Raw genomic sequence first — 16,222 nt, forward strand, 5'->3', positions numbered from 1 at the left:
TGAAGAAAAAATAATTGGAAAGCAGCTAAGTCTAGCTTCAGAGAGTGCCTGCTCCTGGTAATTGCATCTATTCTGCTGGCAACTGAGTTGGATGGTAGGGACAGAGTTGATGATGGTAATGGAGCTAGAGTTGTCCTCTCTTCAGACGTTGTTCTTGTCAATCCTCAGCTCTCTCTTTAGCCACTGGGTGACTCCTCCACTCTATGTTTTCTCTGCTGCCGGCACACCACACACCAGTCCAGAGTATAATGTCTTCCTCACCTTGAGGGAGCCTCCTGCCGTCACCACACTGCAGTTCACTTGTGGGTGAAGAAGGCAGGATGTATCTTTTGAAAGCTAACAGTCAGCTAAGATAGCGACGTCGCTTTTTGATCCTTCGATGTCGGCTCTTCCTATCATTGTGAAGCAGAATTCACCAAGCGTTGGATTGTTCACCCACTAATAGGGAACGTGAGCTGGGCTTAGACAGTCGTGAGACAGGTTAGTTTTACCCTACTGATGATGTGTTGTTGCAATAGTAATCCAAGCAATCATTAAGGTTCTGTACAATAATGACACCCAAACCATACTGAAACCCCCCCACCCCCATGTCATAAGCCTGTTTCATTTCACACAAATGTTGTAAACAGCGTAAGCAGCTACTGTATGGATAACACATGGATCAAGCCATTCCTTTAGAGCCTGGCAACTAACAGCCATTCTTCACTACCTGCTATCTATCACTGGGTGGTGGTGGTGGAAGAGAGTAGAACCTGACCAGTCTGCGTGTGGCTGCTAGTCAGACCAGTCATGTTAATGGATGAGGGAAAGATTGTTACTGATGGACCAGAAAGGTCAATGGTGTTGATGTTGCCTGCCACCGGCCCCATGGACTGTTGACAAACTGCACCTCAAAGAAGAGAGAGGAAAGGCTTGGAGCACAGTGGACAGTGTGCTGCTGTGAAGATAGGAGGTTACAGTAGGAGAATGTGGACCAGCAGAGGCTGCTGGAGGGAGAAATCAGAGGATAGGTTCATTGTAATGGTTGGAAGGAGCCTGTCCTGTGATTTTTCCTTCCACTAGCCTCCACTAGGAGGCTATGTATTGAGGCCCAAACTGAAAGACCTTTGAATGGCATAGTAAAAAATATATATCTATATCACACAAAGATTTACCAACAATACAAACGTCCCAGAGTTTGAAGAGTTGAGAGTTTTGCCAACTTCAGAGCTGGATGTCATGTTTCTATCTCTAAGCATTCCTGGCCTGGATTCCACTTATAATGCCAGGTCCACATTTTGAGCTGGTTTTTAAACATTATGCCTATATTGCCCACCAGGCACAAACATGACTGAGGTGGAATTATGGGTTTAAGGTTGGCAGTAGAGAAGAGAGAACCTCTGTGGATCTTTAACAGCATCTACATTGGGGACTACAGTAGTGTCTAGTTTTCGCAAATATCATATTCAATTTACACAAACCATGCACCATTTGAGCACTACTATTAAACTAAGTTCCCAGTATTAAATGTTAAATTCTGCTCCAAGGCAGTGTTCCGAGGAACATGAATGATTTTATGAAGTGCTGTATTGGCATCGTTATTTTCTAATATTTTTGGAACTCTTTTGAGAGTATCTCTGGTCATACAGGTAGTTAATTGTTTTGTATTTTATATTTATATTCATGCTGCTTGACCCTGGAAAACAATTATTTGGTCTTTCACTTCAAACTTAAAAAATGAAGTTGAATGTGAATGACCACAGTGACAGTTGGTAGGGAGAGACCTTCCAGTTAATCCAGTGTTCCTTTAAGAAAGTACCTAAAGAACAGGTCTGACTACATTTCCTCACCCAAATCTGATCCATACCAGCAGCAGCAGCCTGGTTTTTCCAAGTGGTCCCCCATCCACGTATTAATCAGGTTTAGTCCTTGGGAAACAGCAGGATGGTATCTCACCTATTATTGCTCTAAAATCAAACCAAAGCATTCCCTGCACTAGCATCCAGGTAAACCGTCTAGAATATGATAGTGTGCTCTTCCAATGGTCTCTAGTTAAGTGTTGTGAAAGGATACAAACAACTCTCAATTATACACAACCACCCTCAATTTTGTACAGGGATTTGAAGTCCGATTTTGTCCTCAGACAAGTCCTCCGGAACACTTGTTTTGTGATTTGAAAACATCACGTAGCCTGCATCAACTTGGAATGAAGAAACATTAAGCAGACTGAAGCCTAGCTACTTTATAAACTTGTAACATAACTAATGACTTGCATGTTATATTGATGCCCTCCCTCCCTCACTCACTCACTCACTCCCTCCCTTCCTCTCCACAGATAAACCGGAGGTGAAGATCATAGTGGAGTTTCCTGATGGGCTGCCAAGGGAGGGACAGAACATGGAGCTGTCATGCCAGGCCAAAGGCAAACCCCAGTAAGACACACCACACACACACACAAATAGCACACAACCCACACATGTAACTTTAAATTATGATTTTGCCAAATGGCTGGAATGCAGCGGACAGAGCTCACACACAAGTGTACATCAGTAACAGTGAATTAATCAAATCTCTTGGGACCCCCCCCCCCCACCTTTGTTTCATCACAAAACAGAAGAACAACTCTGTCCGGTGAAGTCCACAAAGTATATTGCATGTAACAAACAATTACATGACCTACAGCCTGGTCAAGCAAGTTAATATTACTGACATTTTCTGACCACTAAACAACTATTGATTTAGAACCACAGAGTTACCACAAGTCGCAAAGGAAACAGGAGCTGCCTCCACTATTCCAGCACCATTTCAACTTCAACATGTCAACATAATCTAATAACCTATACTTAGTCTAATACAGTGTCAACAAAAAGATAACAAAAACAATTTAGTCCAGTCAAGGTATGCTAAATATGATGTGGCTGTCCATGGTTCTGACTTCTGTGTGTGTGTTTGTGTGTGTTCGTGCGTGTGCGTTCGTGCAATGACCGTTTGGGACACAAATGGTCATTACATGACGCCGTCAGCCGTGCGATACCCGCGAAGACCTTACATCATTACCCAGCCTCCTGTCCCGAGGCTCATTAATTGTGAACACTACGTGTCAGATGTGTACACACACATACCACACAGGCCCCTCCCTCTCCCATTCAAGTTTTGCACTCAGCAGGGAGAGACAAGGCGGATCTCACCCGTATTAATTTAATAAAGATGAAAATACAATCAATACAGTGGGCCAGAGAATTGGAAGTCATTTTCATTAGAGCTTGTGAGAGTTCTCTGAACTCATTACTAAGCTGAGATAGTGACAGGCTCTGGCCATGTGTCCATTTGTATTCTATCTACTTTCCTCTCTTCCCCCACTGCCTCCCTCCCTCTCTCTCTCTCCATCCCCCTCTCTCTCTCTCCATTCCCCTCTCTCTATCTCTCATGTGTCACCCCACCCCCTAGTAAATCTCTTTTTCTAGGTCATTACTCCATTTTTAGGCCGGCACTGTGTGTGTATATTTAACCTCTGATTCCGGTTCCCTAAGATTCTTGCCCCGACGAGGGATTCCAATTTGCTCTCTCGAGCCACCTGCCGCCACAGCCATCAACTGTTTTTTCACCCCGCCACAAAGGCGAGAGTTCAACTGTTACTGAGCTCAAACTGCTCTTTTGTTTCAAGGCTTAGCCCTTTCTTCCTCCCTTTTTTCTCTCCCTCCCTCCCTTGCTCTCTCCAAACCAAGTGTTTTCAAATGGAAGGAAACAAGTTTAAAAGCAACACAAAAACAGAACAACGAGAGAGTCCTCGGCACCCACTCAAGGGACATAACGGCGTGTTAGCTAGCTAGCAGCCAGCCATTGAAAGTTGCGAGAGCAAAACAGTTAAGAGGTGCTTTGCTTTTCCCCCCTCGGTACATAGCTCATCGTCAAAGAAATGGGATCCATATCCAGCACTTCCTGTAAGCTTCCTCTCAAGGTAGTGAGGGAACAAAGATGGCTGGGTAATGTAGTTAGGCCAGTAGGCCACTAGGCCAGGAACATAAAAGGCTCCCCACCTAAATAGCACACACATACACACACAAATAGTTTGGCAATCAAAGGTGAAAGCATCTCATTGGGAGTGTTGATGTTTACCCTATCGGATGCGCCCTATCGGAGCCTTAAAGGGGGCAACAAACAAGTACATTTTTTAAAATATGTATATATATATATATATATATACAGAGTATCACAAAAGTGAGTACCCCCCTCACATTTTTGTAAATATTTGAGTATATCTTTTCATGTGACAACACTGAATAAATTACACTTTGCTACAATGTAAAGTAGTGCATGTATAGCTTGTATAACAGTGTAGATTTGCTGTCCCCTCAAAATAACTCAACACACAGCCATTAATGTCTAAACCGCTGGCAACAAAAGTGAGTACTACAAGGTCTCAGGTGTGAATGGGGAGAAGGTGTCTTAAATATGGTGTCATCGCTCTCACACTCCCTCATACTGACTGGTCACTGGAAGTTCAACATGGCACCTCATGGCAACAAACTCTCTGAGGATCTGAAAAAAATGTATTGTTACTCTACATAAAGATGGCTGGGCTATAAGAAGATTGCCAAGACCCTGAAACTGAGCTGCAGCACGGTGGCAAAGACCATACAGCGGTTTAACTGGACAGGTTCCACTCAGAACAGGCCTCGCCATGGTCGACCAAAGAAGTTGAGTGCACGTGCTCAGCGTCATATCCAGAGGTTGTCTTTGGGAAATAGACGTATGAGTGCTGCCAGCATTGCTGCAGAGGTTGAAGGGGTGGGGGGTCAGCCTGTCAGTGCTCAGACCATACGCCGTACACTGCATCAAATTGGTCTGCATGGCTGTTGTCTCAGAAGGGCGCCTCTTCTAAAGATGATGCACAAGAAAGCCCGCAAACAGTTTGCTGAAGACAAGCAGACTAAGGACATGGATTACTGGAACCATGTCCTGTGGTCTGATGAGACCAAGATAAACGTATTTCTTTCAGATGGTGTCAAGTGTGTGTGGCGGCAACCAGGTGAGGAGTACAAAGACAAGTGTGTCTTGCCTACAGTCAAGCATGGTGGTGTGAGTGTCATGGTCTGGGGCTGCATGAGTACTGCTGGCACTGGGGAGCTACAGTTCATTGAGGGAACCATGCATCACAACATGTACTGTGACATACTGAAGCAGAGCATGATCCCCGCCCTTCAGAAACTGGGTCGCAGGGCAGTATTCCAATATGATAACGACCCCAAACACACCTCCAAGACGACCACTGCCTTGCTAAAGAAGCTGAGGGTAAAGGTGATGGACTGGCCAAGCATGTCTCCAGACCTAAACCCTATTGAGCATCTGTGGGGCATCCTCAAATGGAAGGTGGAGGAGTGCAAGGTCTCTAACATCCACCAACTCTGTGATGTCGTCATGGAGGAATGGAAGAGGACTCCAGTGGCAAACTGTGGAGCTCTTGTGAACTCCATGGTTAAGGCAGTGCTGGAAAATGATGGTGGCCACACAAAATATTGACACTTTGGGCCCAATTTGGACATTTTCACTTAGGGGTGTACTCAATTTTGTTGCCAGAGGTTTAGACATTAATGGCTGTGTGTTGAGTTATTTTGAGGGGACAGCAAATGTACACTGTAATACCAGCTGTACACTCACTACTTTACATTGTAGCAAAGTGTAATTTCTTCAGTGTTGTCACATGAAAAGATATACTCAAATATTTACAAAAATGTGAGGGGTGTACTCACTTTTCTGATATACTGTGTGTGTGTGTGTGTGTGTGTGTGTGTGTGTGTGTGTGTGTGTGTGTGTGTGTGTGTGTGTGTGTGTGTGTGTGTGTGTGTGTGTGTGTGTGTGTGTGTGTGTGTGTGTGTGTGTGTGTGTGTGTGTGTGTGTGTGTGTGTGTGTGTGTGTGTGTGTGTGTGTGTGTATATATATATATATATATATATATATATATACACACACACACAGTGGGGCAAAAAAGTATTTAGTCAGCCACCAATTGTGCAAGTTCTCCCACTTAAAAAGATGAGAGGCCTGTAATTTTCATCATAGGTACACTTCAACTATGACAGACAAAATGAGAGAAAAAAATCCAGAAAATCACATTGTATGATTTTTTATTAATTTATTTGCAAATTATGGTGGAAAATAAGTATTTGGTCACCTACAAACAAGCAAGATTTCTGGCTCTCAAAGACCTGTAACTTCTTCTTTAAGAGGCTCCTCTGTCCTCCACTCGTTACCTGTATTAATGGCACCTGCTTGAACTTGTTATCAGTATAAAAGACACCTGTCCACAACCTCAAACAGTCACACTCCAAACTCCACTATGGCCAAGACCAAAGAGCTGTCAAAGGACACCAGAAACAAAATTGTAGATCTGCACCAGGCTGGGAAGACTGAATCTGCAATAGGTAAGCAGCTTGGTTTGAAGAAATCAACTGTGGGTGTAATTATTAGGAAATGGAAGACATACAAGACCACTGATAATCTCCCTCCATCTGGGGCTCCACGCAAGATCTCACCCCGTGGGGTCAAAATTATCACAAGAACGGTGAGCAAAAATCCCAGAACCACACGGGGGGACCTAGTGAATGAGCTGCAGAGAGCTGGGACCAAAGTAACAAAGCCTACCATCAGCAAGGGCATTATAGATGAAACGTGGCTGGGTCTTTCAGCATGACAATGATCCCAAACACCCTTCCCGGGCAACGAAGGAGTGGCTTCGTAAGAAGCATTTCAAGGTCCTGGAATGGCCTAGCCAGTCTCCAGATCTCAACCCCATAGAAAATCTTTGGAGGAGATCTGCATGGAGGAATGGGCCAAAATACCAGCAACAGTGTGTGAAAACCTTGTGAAGACTTACAGAAAACGTTTGACCTCTGTCATTGCCAACAAAGGGTATATAACAAAGTATTGAGATAAACTTTTGTTATTGACCAAATACTTATTTTCCATCATAATTTGCAAATAAATTCATTTAAAAATCCTACAATGTGATTTTCTGGATTTTTTTTCTCATTTTGTCTGTCATAGTTGAAGTGTACCTATGATGAAAATTACAGGCCTCTCTCATATTTTTAAGTGGGAGAACTTGCACAATTGGTGGCTGACTAAATACTTTTTTGCCCCAACGTATATATATATACTTATGGTGGTGATTGATTTAGCTCGCCAGGTACAAAGGAACCGATTGAATATAGTCCAAAAAAGGTAACCTGTCTTTATTTGAAATTATTTGGCATAACATGTATTCAAGGTCTAGGGGAAACAATGTGTGTGACCAGTGAAATTACTGTCCCCTCACTCTCCTATGGAGCCAAAAGAATAGTTCCAAAAGTGCAAACACTGCTGATTTGATCACTGAGTGACATTGCTGTCCCCCCTCTCTCTCTCTCTCTCTGTAGTCCCCAGCAGATCAACTGGGTGAAGGTGGACGATGACCTTCCCTCACACGCCCTCATCACCGGCCCGGACCTGTACATCGAGAACCTCAACAAGACCTACAACGGAACCTACCGCTGCTTCGCTGCAAACTCAGTGGGCGAGTCGTATGACGACTACATTCTCTACGTCTATGGTACGTACCTCTCGATTCAACACGGTCTCTCCCTCTTTATCTTTCAATCCTCCCCCTCTCTGACTATAGTACCAGTCAAAAGTTTGGACACACCTACTCATTCAAGGGTTTTTCTTTATTTTTACAGTAGAATAATAGTGAAGACATCAAAACTATGAAATAACACATATGGAATCATGTTGTAACCAAAAAAAAGTGTTAAACAAATCAAAATATATTTTGTATTTGAGATTCTTCAAAGTAGCCACCCTTTGCCTTGATGACCTCTTTGCATACTCTTGGCATTGACCTGGAATGCTTTTCCAACAGTCTTGAAGGAGTTTGCACATATGCTGAGCACTTGTTGACTGCTTTTCCTTCACTCTGCAGTCCAACTCATCCCAAACCATCTCAATTGGGTTGAGGTCGGGTGATTGTGGAGGCCAGGTCATCTGATGCAGCTCTCCATTCTTCTTCTTGGTCAAATAGCCCTTACACAGCCTGGAGGTGTATTGGGTCATTGTCCTATTGAAAAACAAATGATAGTCCCACTAAGCACAAACCAGATGGGATGGCGCATTGCTGCAGAATGCTGTGGTAGCCATGCTGGTTAAGTGTGCCTTGAATTCTAAATAATTAAACGACTGTCACCAGCAAAGCACCCCCACACCATCACACCTCGTCCTTCATGCTTCACCTTGGGAACCACACATGCAGAGATCATCCGTCCACCTTCTCTGCATCTCACAAAGACACAGCGGTTAGAACCAAAAATCGAAAACCTGGACTCATCAGACCAAAGGACAGATTTCCACTGGTTTAATGTCCATTGCTCGTGTTTCTTGGCCCAAACAAGTCTCTTCTTCTTATTGGTGTCCTTTGGTAGTGGTTTCTTTGCAGAAATTCTACCATGAAGGCCTGATTCAGGCAGTCTCCTCTGAACAGTTGATGTTGAGATGTGTCTGTTACTTGAACTCTGAAACCTTTATTTGGGCAGCAATTTCTGAGACTCATCATAGGTACACTTCAACTATGACAGACAAAATGAGGGGAAAAAATCCAGAAAATCACATTGTAGGATTTTTTAAATGAATTTATTTGCAAATTATGGTGGAAAATAAGTATTTGGTCAATAACAAAAGTTTATCTCAATACTTTGTTATATCCCGTTTGTTGGCAATGACAGAGGTCAAACCTTTTCTGTAAGTCTTCACAAGGTTTTCACACACTGTTGCTGGTATTTTGGCCCATTCCTCCATGCAGATCTCATCTAGAGCAGTGATGTTTTGGGGCTGTTGCTGGGCAACACAGACTTTCAACTCCCTCCAAAGATTTTCTATGGGGTTGAGATCTGGAGACTGGCTAGGCCACTCCAGGACCTTGAAATGCTTCTTACGAAGCCACTCCTTCGTTGCCCGGGTGGTGTGTTTGGGATCATTGTCATGCTGAAAGACCCAGCAATGTTTCATCTTCAATGCCCTTGCCGATGGAAGGAGGTTTTCACTCAAAATCCCATGATACATGGCCCCATTCATTCTTTCCTTTACACGGATCAGTCATCCTGGTCCCTTTGCAGACAAACAGCCACAAAGCATGATGTTTCCACCCCCCATGCGTCACAGTAGGTATGGTGTTCTTTGGTGCAACTCAGCATTCTTTGTCCTCCAAACACGACGAGTTGAGTTTTTACCAAAAAGTTATATTTTGGTTTCATCTGACCATTTGACATTCTCCCAATCTTCTTCTGGATCATCCAAATGCTCTCTAACAAACTTCAGACGGGCCTGGACATGTACTGGCTTGAGCAGGGGGACACTACAGGATTTGAGTCCCTGAAGGCGTAGTGTGTTACTGATGGTAGGCTTTGTTACTTTGGTCCCAGCTCTCTGCAGTTCATTCACTAGGTCCCCCCTGTGGTTCTGGGATTTTTGCTCACTGTTCTTGTGATCATTTTGACCCCACGGGGTGAGATCTTGCTTGGAGCCCCAGATCGAGGGAGATTATCAGTGGTCTTGTATGTCTTCCATTTCCTAATAATGGCTCCCACAGTTGATTTCTTCAAACCAAGCTGCTTACCTATTGCATATTCAGTCTTCCCAGCCTGGTGCAGGTCTACAATTTTGTTTCTGGTGTCCTTTGACAGCTCTTTGGTCTTGGCCATAGTGGAGTTTGGAGTGTGACTGTTTGAGGTTGTGGACAGGTGTCTTTTATACTGATAACAAGTTCAAACAGATGCCATTAATACAGGTAACGAGTGGAGGACAGAGGAGCCTCTTAAAGAAGAAGTTACAGGTCTGTGAGAGCCAGAAATCTTGCTTGTTTGTAGGTGACCAAATACTTATTTTCCACCATAATTTGCAAATAAATTCATTAAAAATCCTACAATGTGATTTCCTGGATTTTTTTTTTCATTTTGTCTGTCATAGTTGAAGTGTACCTGTGATGAAAATTACAGGCCTCTGTTATCTTTTTAAGTGGGAGAACTTGCACGATTGGTGGCTGACTAAATACTTTTTTGCCCCACTGCATTTGAAAAACACCCTGAGGATTGATTATAAAAAACGTTTGACATTTTTCTGTGGACATTATGGATATCATTTGGAATTTTTGTCTGCGTTGTCGTGACCGCTCTTTCCGGTGGATTCCTGGGCATAACTAAGCAAACTAACGGAGGTATTTGGATATAAAAAAATATCTTTATGGAACAAAAGGAACATTTGTTGTCTAACTGGGAGTCTCGTGAGTGAAAACATCTGAAGATCATCAAAGTTAAACGATTAATTTGATTGATTTTCGTGACCAAGTTACCTGATGTTAAGTGTACTTAAACGAACGCTTTTATTGTTTTCGCTGTAAAGCATAATTTTAAAATATGAGACGACAGGTGGATTAACAAAAGGCTATGCTCTGTTTTGCAATATTGCACTTGTGATGTCATGAATATGGGGCGGCAGGGTCGCCGAGTGGTTAGAGCGTTGGACTAGTAGCCGAAAGGTTGCAAGTTCAAATCCCCGAGCTGACAAAGTACAAATCTGTCGTTCTGCCCCTGAACAGGCAGTTAACCCACTGTTCCTCGGCCGTCATTGAAAATAAGAATTTGTTCTTAGCTGACTTGCCTAGTAAAATAAAGGTAAAATTAAATTAAATATTAATATTTTCTAGTAATATTTTTGACTGTGGCGCTATGCTATTCAGCGTTGCTGGGTGGTTCAGAGAGGTTAATTGAAATGCATTCCAGGTGACTACCTCATGAAGCTGCTTGTGAGAATGCCAAGACTGTGCAAAGCTGTCATCAATGCAAATATAAAATAAGTTTAACACTTTTTGGGGTTTTACTACATGATTCCATGTGTTATTTCATAGTTTTGATGTCTTCACTATTATTCTACAATGTAGAAAATAGTAAAAATAAAGTAAAGTAGGTGTGTCCAAACTTTTGACTGGTAATGTACATACTCTGCGTGTATGGTACGTACCTTCCACCACCCTCTCTCTGTCTATCTCTTTTTATCCCCCATCCCCTATCTCTCTCTCTTCCCTCTGATATTCTATATTCATGGTACGTATCTCCCACCCACCTCTCTCTCTCTCTTTATCCCCCATTCTCTCTCTCTCTCTCTCTCTCTCTCTCTCTCTCTCTCTCTCTCTCTCTCTCTCTCTCTCTCTCTCTCTCATTCCCTCTCTCTCTCCCCACAGCGTTATCTGAACACAGTTCAATACCATTGATTCCAATGACATTTCCTTCCCTGCAGGACATTACCATCTAATCTGGCCATTTTCCCTCCGCAAAATGTACTCGGCTGATATAGCTTACTGAGCCTTACTAAGCCTGCGGGAGAAATAATTTGGCTGCTATTTTCAGAGGGCATTAATGGACTGAGAATAACCTTTTTGAAAAAGGGCTTGTTGCCTGACAGATGAATGAGTTGCTGAATAATGGAAGAGCAGGAGGTAGTGTTAATGACGAATGTGGTAAAACAACGAGGCTCGTGAAAGACTGAAGCGTTTTTTCCACCTTTTTTTTGCCCTTGTTAAATGTGTTTATGGACGGAGCCGTTTGGATTGATAGATGAAGCTATGGAATGTGTGTCTGTATGTTAAGTGTTAGACAAAGATAGAGAGATGGGCAGTGAGTGAGTTGTATTCATAAACATTTAGTGTATGTGAACACAGTCACTCTGCCATCACAGACAATATATGACGATCAGCGAGTCCCGGTTCCTTCTCCCACTTCTCACTGCTTGTGTTCCAAAAGTTAGCCTCAGCTCAAGGTTTAAATGCTGTGGTTGGTAATTGCACCAGGGTTTTTTCCACATCTCTCCACCAGCTTTGAACCTCCGTTCTGGGCATGTGAGAGCGCTCTCTCCTTTTCCCTCCTCTCCTACTGTGAGAAACAACAAAAGATAGAGGCTGATGTTAATGGGAAGAGAGCTATGATAATAGAGGCTCTGTCTGCTCTTTGATGACTTTGGTTTCTGCACCCCCGCTCTAACATTTAGGTAGTGCCCGCAATGGCATCATATTCCCTACATAGTCCACCACATTTGATCTAAGCCCTGTGGGTCCAGGTCAAAAGTAGTGCACTATATCGGGAATAGGGTGCCGTTAACCATTCAGCCCTACTGTAATTCAGTCGTGCATCAGGTCCCACATTAAACTTGGTAATGAAGGGATGTACAGGACAATGCAGGGTCCGGGCTGTCTGCGCCTAATCTTGCGCCACGTTCCTCTAACACACACATGCAAGTGAGCACAAAATTCACCGGAGTGACAAAATGTTAGCGAAGCGAACGCACTGACACTGAAATATCCTCCCCTCTCTCCAGCTATCAACTCAAAGACAGGCAGTGATGGCATCTGCATGTAGCTGCACACATTCCCCTTCAAATTAACAGACAGACATCTTCTTATTACAAACATAGCAGCCCCGACGTATCAGAGATGGCAAGCGAGTCACACACTGACATACAAACAGAGATGCACACACATGTAATACAAATGTTGTCTGAGCCATTATGAAAATGTACCTCAGGGTTCTGCCAAAATACATAATTTAAAAAATCAAACAAATCTGCAAAGTGAGTAATCTGTGTGTGACATTCAGAGATTTTTGTAGTTAAGTGTTTATTTCAGGTATTACTAGCTACACTGGTACTACATGTTTTCACTATAATGCACTTTCCTGCTGGTTAAGTTGTGGGAAATTACAATAGGAAATCCATTTGAGTTATTACTGTCCCAGTATGCTCAGTGGGAGGCTCAATATCCTCTAGGTTCGAGTGGTCTGGAAATGTAATGTGTTATAGGCTTTCCCCCCCTTCCATCATTTACCATTCACTCCTGAACCAATCAAAGCCACGTACAGTAAGTCAAGAAGCCTCCCTTTCCCTCCCCATCCTGCCTCCCTTCAGTCACCAGGCAGAACAGATGTAGCACTGGCCCCTATACCTCTGATACGTTTGTTTCCTCAACTATTGTGAAACTAAGTGATGGAGAGCACCGGGAGTGCAGCTGACACTAACCTGGTTACCGGGAGAAAGAATGCATTCCCCGGTACCCATTTCTTCAAGTGGCCCGTGGATAAAGGAAAATCGGTGCGGCCCTGCAGTCGAATGAGATCTAGCACCCAGGACTTTAACCAGTTTACAGAGCCAGCGTTAACCCAATTAACAGGACCTCCCTCCTTCCCAAGCTCTGCCTTTTAGTCCTCGGTGCTCTGCGGCTTGTCGCTCTCCTCTCGGCTCCCTAAGACTTCCACCTCCTCCTCCTTCCAGGGGTTTTCTCCTCCCAGCTCCTGGCATCGGCGCTGAAGAACCATTGCTGCTGTTGGCGATACACTCTACAAAACTGGTCTGGAGTGGAGCTTTGTTTATCCCAACCACCAACACCCGACCTGAGTCAAGTGTCGCTAACAGTTTGTGGAAATGGAAGTTGTATTATTGTGTGGCCGGTACAGTATTAATGCCCCCTGTAAGGAGACACACAGCCAAAGCTGTAAAAATGTATCGGACCCTTTACAGTAACCTTGTTAGCCTTCATCCTACAGCTGTATCTACAATCTGGCTTGGAAGATGAAAAACATCATGAAAAACATTGTCGCAAATAAAGAGCCACCGGTTCCTAATACACACCCTAACCTACTATAGGGGAACATATTTTGTCATCAGATGTGACTCACAATCAGGCAGCCTAACTGGAGAAAATCTACAGGACACCAGCTGCAGGAAAACAACATGTGCAGTCCTGCCAGACCCACTCCCATCAGCCAGCCATTATAATGAAGTCGTAAATTCTCTCATCTTGACAACCTCCTCCAACGCCCATTCTTAACCAGGGTCTTGTGCTCGTTCATTGCTCCTGGTTAGGGCTCGGGCTGGCACTTCAATTTGCAAGGCGGCCTGAGATCAATGGTAGACTATGAGATCATGTCAGACATGGCTAGTGACTACTGTGACACGCATAACATGCAAATGTATAGAATCAGATCAAATCATATTTTATTTGCAGCATACACATATTTAGCAGATGTTATTGCGGGTGTAGCGAAATGCTTGTGTTCCTAGCTCTAACAGTGCAGTAGTATCGAACAATACATAAATATATACTGTGCCTTCAGAAAGTATTCAGACCCCTTGACGTTTTCTACATTGTGTTACGTTACAGCCTTATTCTAAAATGGGTTTAATAAAAATAAATCCTCAGCAATCTACACACAATACCCCATGATGACATAGCAAAACAGGTTTTCTGAATTATTTGCACATATATTAAAAATGTAAAACAGATACCTTATTTACATAAGTATTCAGACCTTTTGCTATGAGATTTGAAATTGAGCTCAGGTGCATCCTGTTTTCATTTAATATGCTTGAGATGTTTCTACAACTTGATTGGAGTCCACCTGTGATAAATTAATTTGACTGGGCATGATTTGGAAAGGCACACACCTGTCAAAAGTTTGGACACCCCTACTCATTCAAGGGATTTTCTTTAATTTTACTATTTTTTACATTGTAGAATAATAGTGAAGACATCAAAACTATTAAATAACACATATGGAATCATGTAGTAACTCAAAAAGTGTTAAACTAATAGAAATATATTTTAGATTTGAGATTCTACAAAGTAGCCACCCTTTGCCTTGATGACAGCTTTGGCATTCTCTCAACCAGCTTCATGAGGTAGTCACCTGGAATGCATTTCAATTAACATGCGTGCCTTCTTAATCCAGCTTCACTTGGAATGCTTTTCCAACCATCTTGAAGGAGTTCCCGCATATGCTGAGCACTTGTTGGCTACTTTTCCTTCACGCTGCAGTCCAACTCATCCCAAACCATCACAATTGGGTTGAGGTCAGGTGATTGTGGAGGCCAGGTCATCTGATGCAAATTTCAACTGGTTGAATGTCCATTGCTCGTGTTTCTTGGCCCATGCAAGTCTCTTCTTCCTGTTGGTGTCCTTTACTAGTGGTTTCTTTGCAGCAATTTGACTATGAAGGCCTGATTCACACAGTCTCCTCTGAACAGTTTATGTTGAGATGTCTGTTACTTGAACTCTGTGAAGCATTTATTTGGGCAGCAATTTCTGAGGCTGGTAACTCTAATGAACTTATCCTCTGCAGCAGAGGTAACTCTGGGTCTTCCTTTCCTATGGCGGTCCTCTTGAGAGCCAGTTTCATCCAAAGCGCTTGATGTTTTTTGCGACTGCACTTGAAGAAACGTTCAAAGTTCTTGAAATGTTCCGTATGAACTAACATTCATGTCTTAAAATAATGATGGACTGTCATTTCCCTTTGCTTATTTGAGCTGTTCTTGCCATAATATGGACTTGGCCTTTTACCAAATAGGTCTCGATCTTCTGTATACCACCCCTACCTAATGAAAGATATTCCACAAATGAACCTTTACTGGATCAGTGTCCCAATATTGCTGCTCAATATATGCGATATTTGACTAGAGCGGCGTTGTATACAAAAGCCAACTTTTCGGGACATAGACATGTCTCATATGGTCAGAAAGCTTAAATTATTGTTAATCTAACTGCAGTCCAATTTTCCGTAGCAATTATAGCGAAAAAATAACATGCTACAGTTTGAGGATAGTGCACAACAACAAAACACTTATCAAGGCAACTGGTTTGATTCATTCACCTCTGACTGTATATAATGTACTTACATTCGGTAGTTTTGTTTGATAAAATACATTTTTATATCCTAACACGATCCAAGTCTTTCTACTTGCAAAAAAACTATCTATGAAATCTCACTAAACTTTGTATCACCCAGTCAAGTTCGGTTTCTGTGCAATCCTTAGACACTCTAGAAAGCAACCAAACTTTGTTTCATCATTCTACACTACATAGTGGCTTTTCAACACGTCAAATAGCCTACGAAGGACAGCCATCATTACGCACCAAAAAGACGGCCGGTTTTCATTTGATTTGACAGTCTCTCAGTCCAATGACCACCTATCGTTTTGAAATATAGAAACATTTCAGATCTTCACCAAAACCTAATATTGGATAAAAGGAACCTGAGTTTACAAATAACAAAAAATATATATACTTATTTTTTAATTTAATTAACAAAATTATCCAATACCCAATTCCCCTGTGTGAAAAAGTAATTGCTCCCTTACACTCAATAAATGGTAGTGCTATTGCTGGCCACTGCCCTCA

General features: G+C 42.8%; 1 protein-coding gene across 2 annotated transcripts in view; it reads left to right on the forward strand.

Annotated features, from left to right (window-relative positions):
* Positions 1 to 16,222, forward strand: part of LOC124012081 (cell adhesion molecule 1-like) — a 508,450-nt gene that overhangs the window by 423,918 nt on the left and 68,310 nt on the right. For both annotated transcript variants that reach the window (XM_046325471.1, XM_046325480.1), the window contains exons 7-8: positions 2,315 to 2,411; positions 7,395 to 7,567. In XM_046325471.1, coding sequence (XP_046181427.1) covers positions 2,315 to 2,411; positions 7,395 to 7,567 — 270 coding nt within the window. The remainder of the gene's footprint in view (positions 1 to 2,314; positions 2,412 to 7,394; positions 7,568 to 16,222) is intronic.

Source organism: Oncorhynchus gorbuscha, linkage group LG02 (assembly GCF_021184085.1).
Source record: "Oncorhynchus gorbuscha isolate QuinsamMale2020 ecotype Even-year linkage group LG02, OgorEven_v1.0, whole genome shotgun sequence".
NCBI lineage: Eukaryota > Metazoa > Chordata > Actinopteri > Salmoniformes > Salmonidae > Oncorhynchus > Oncorhynchus gorbuscha.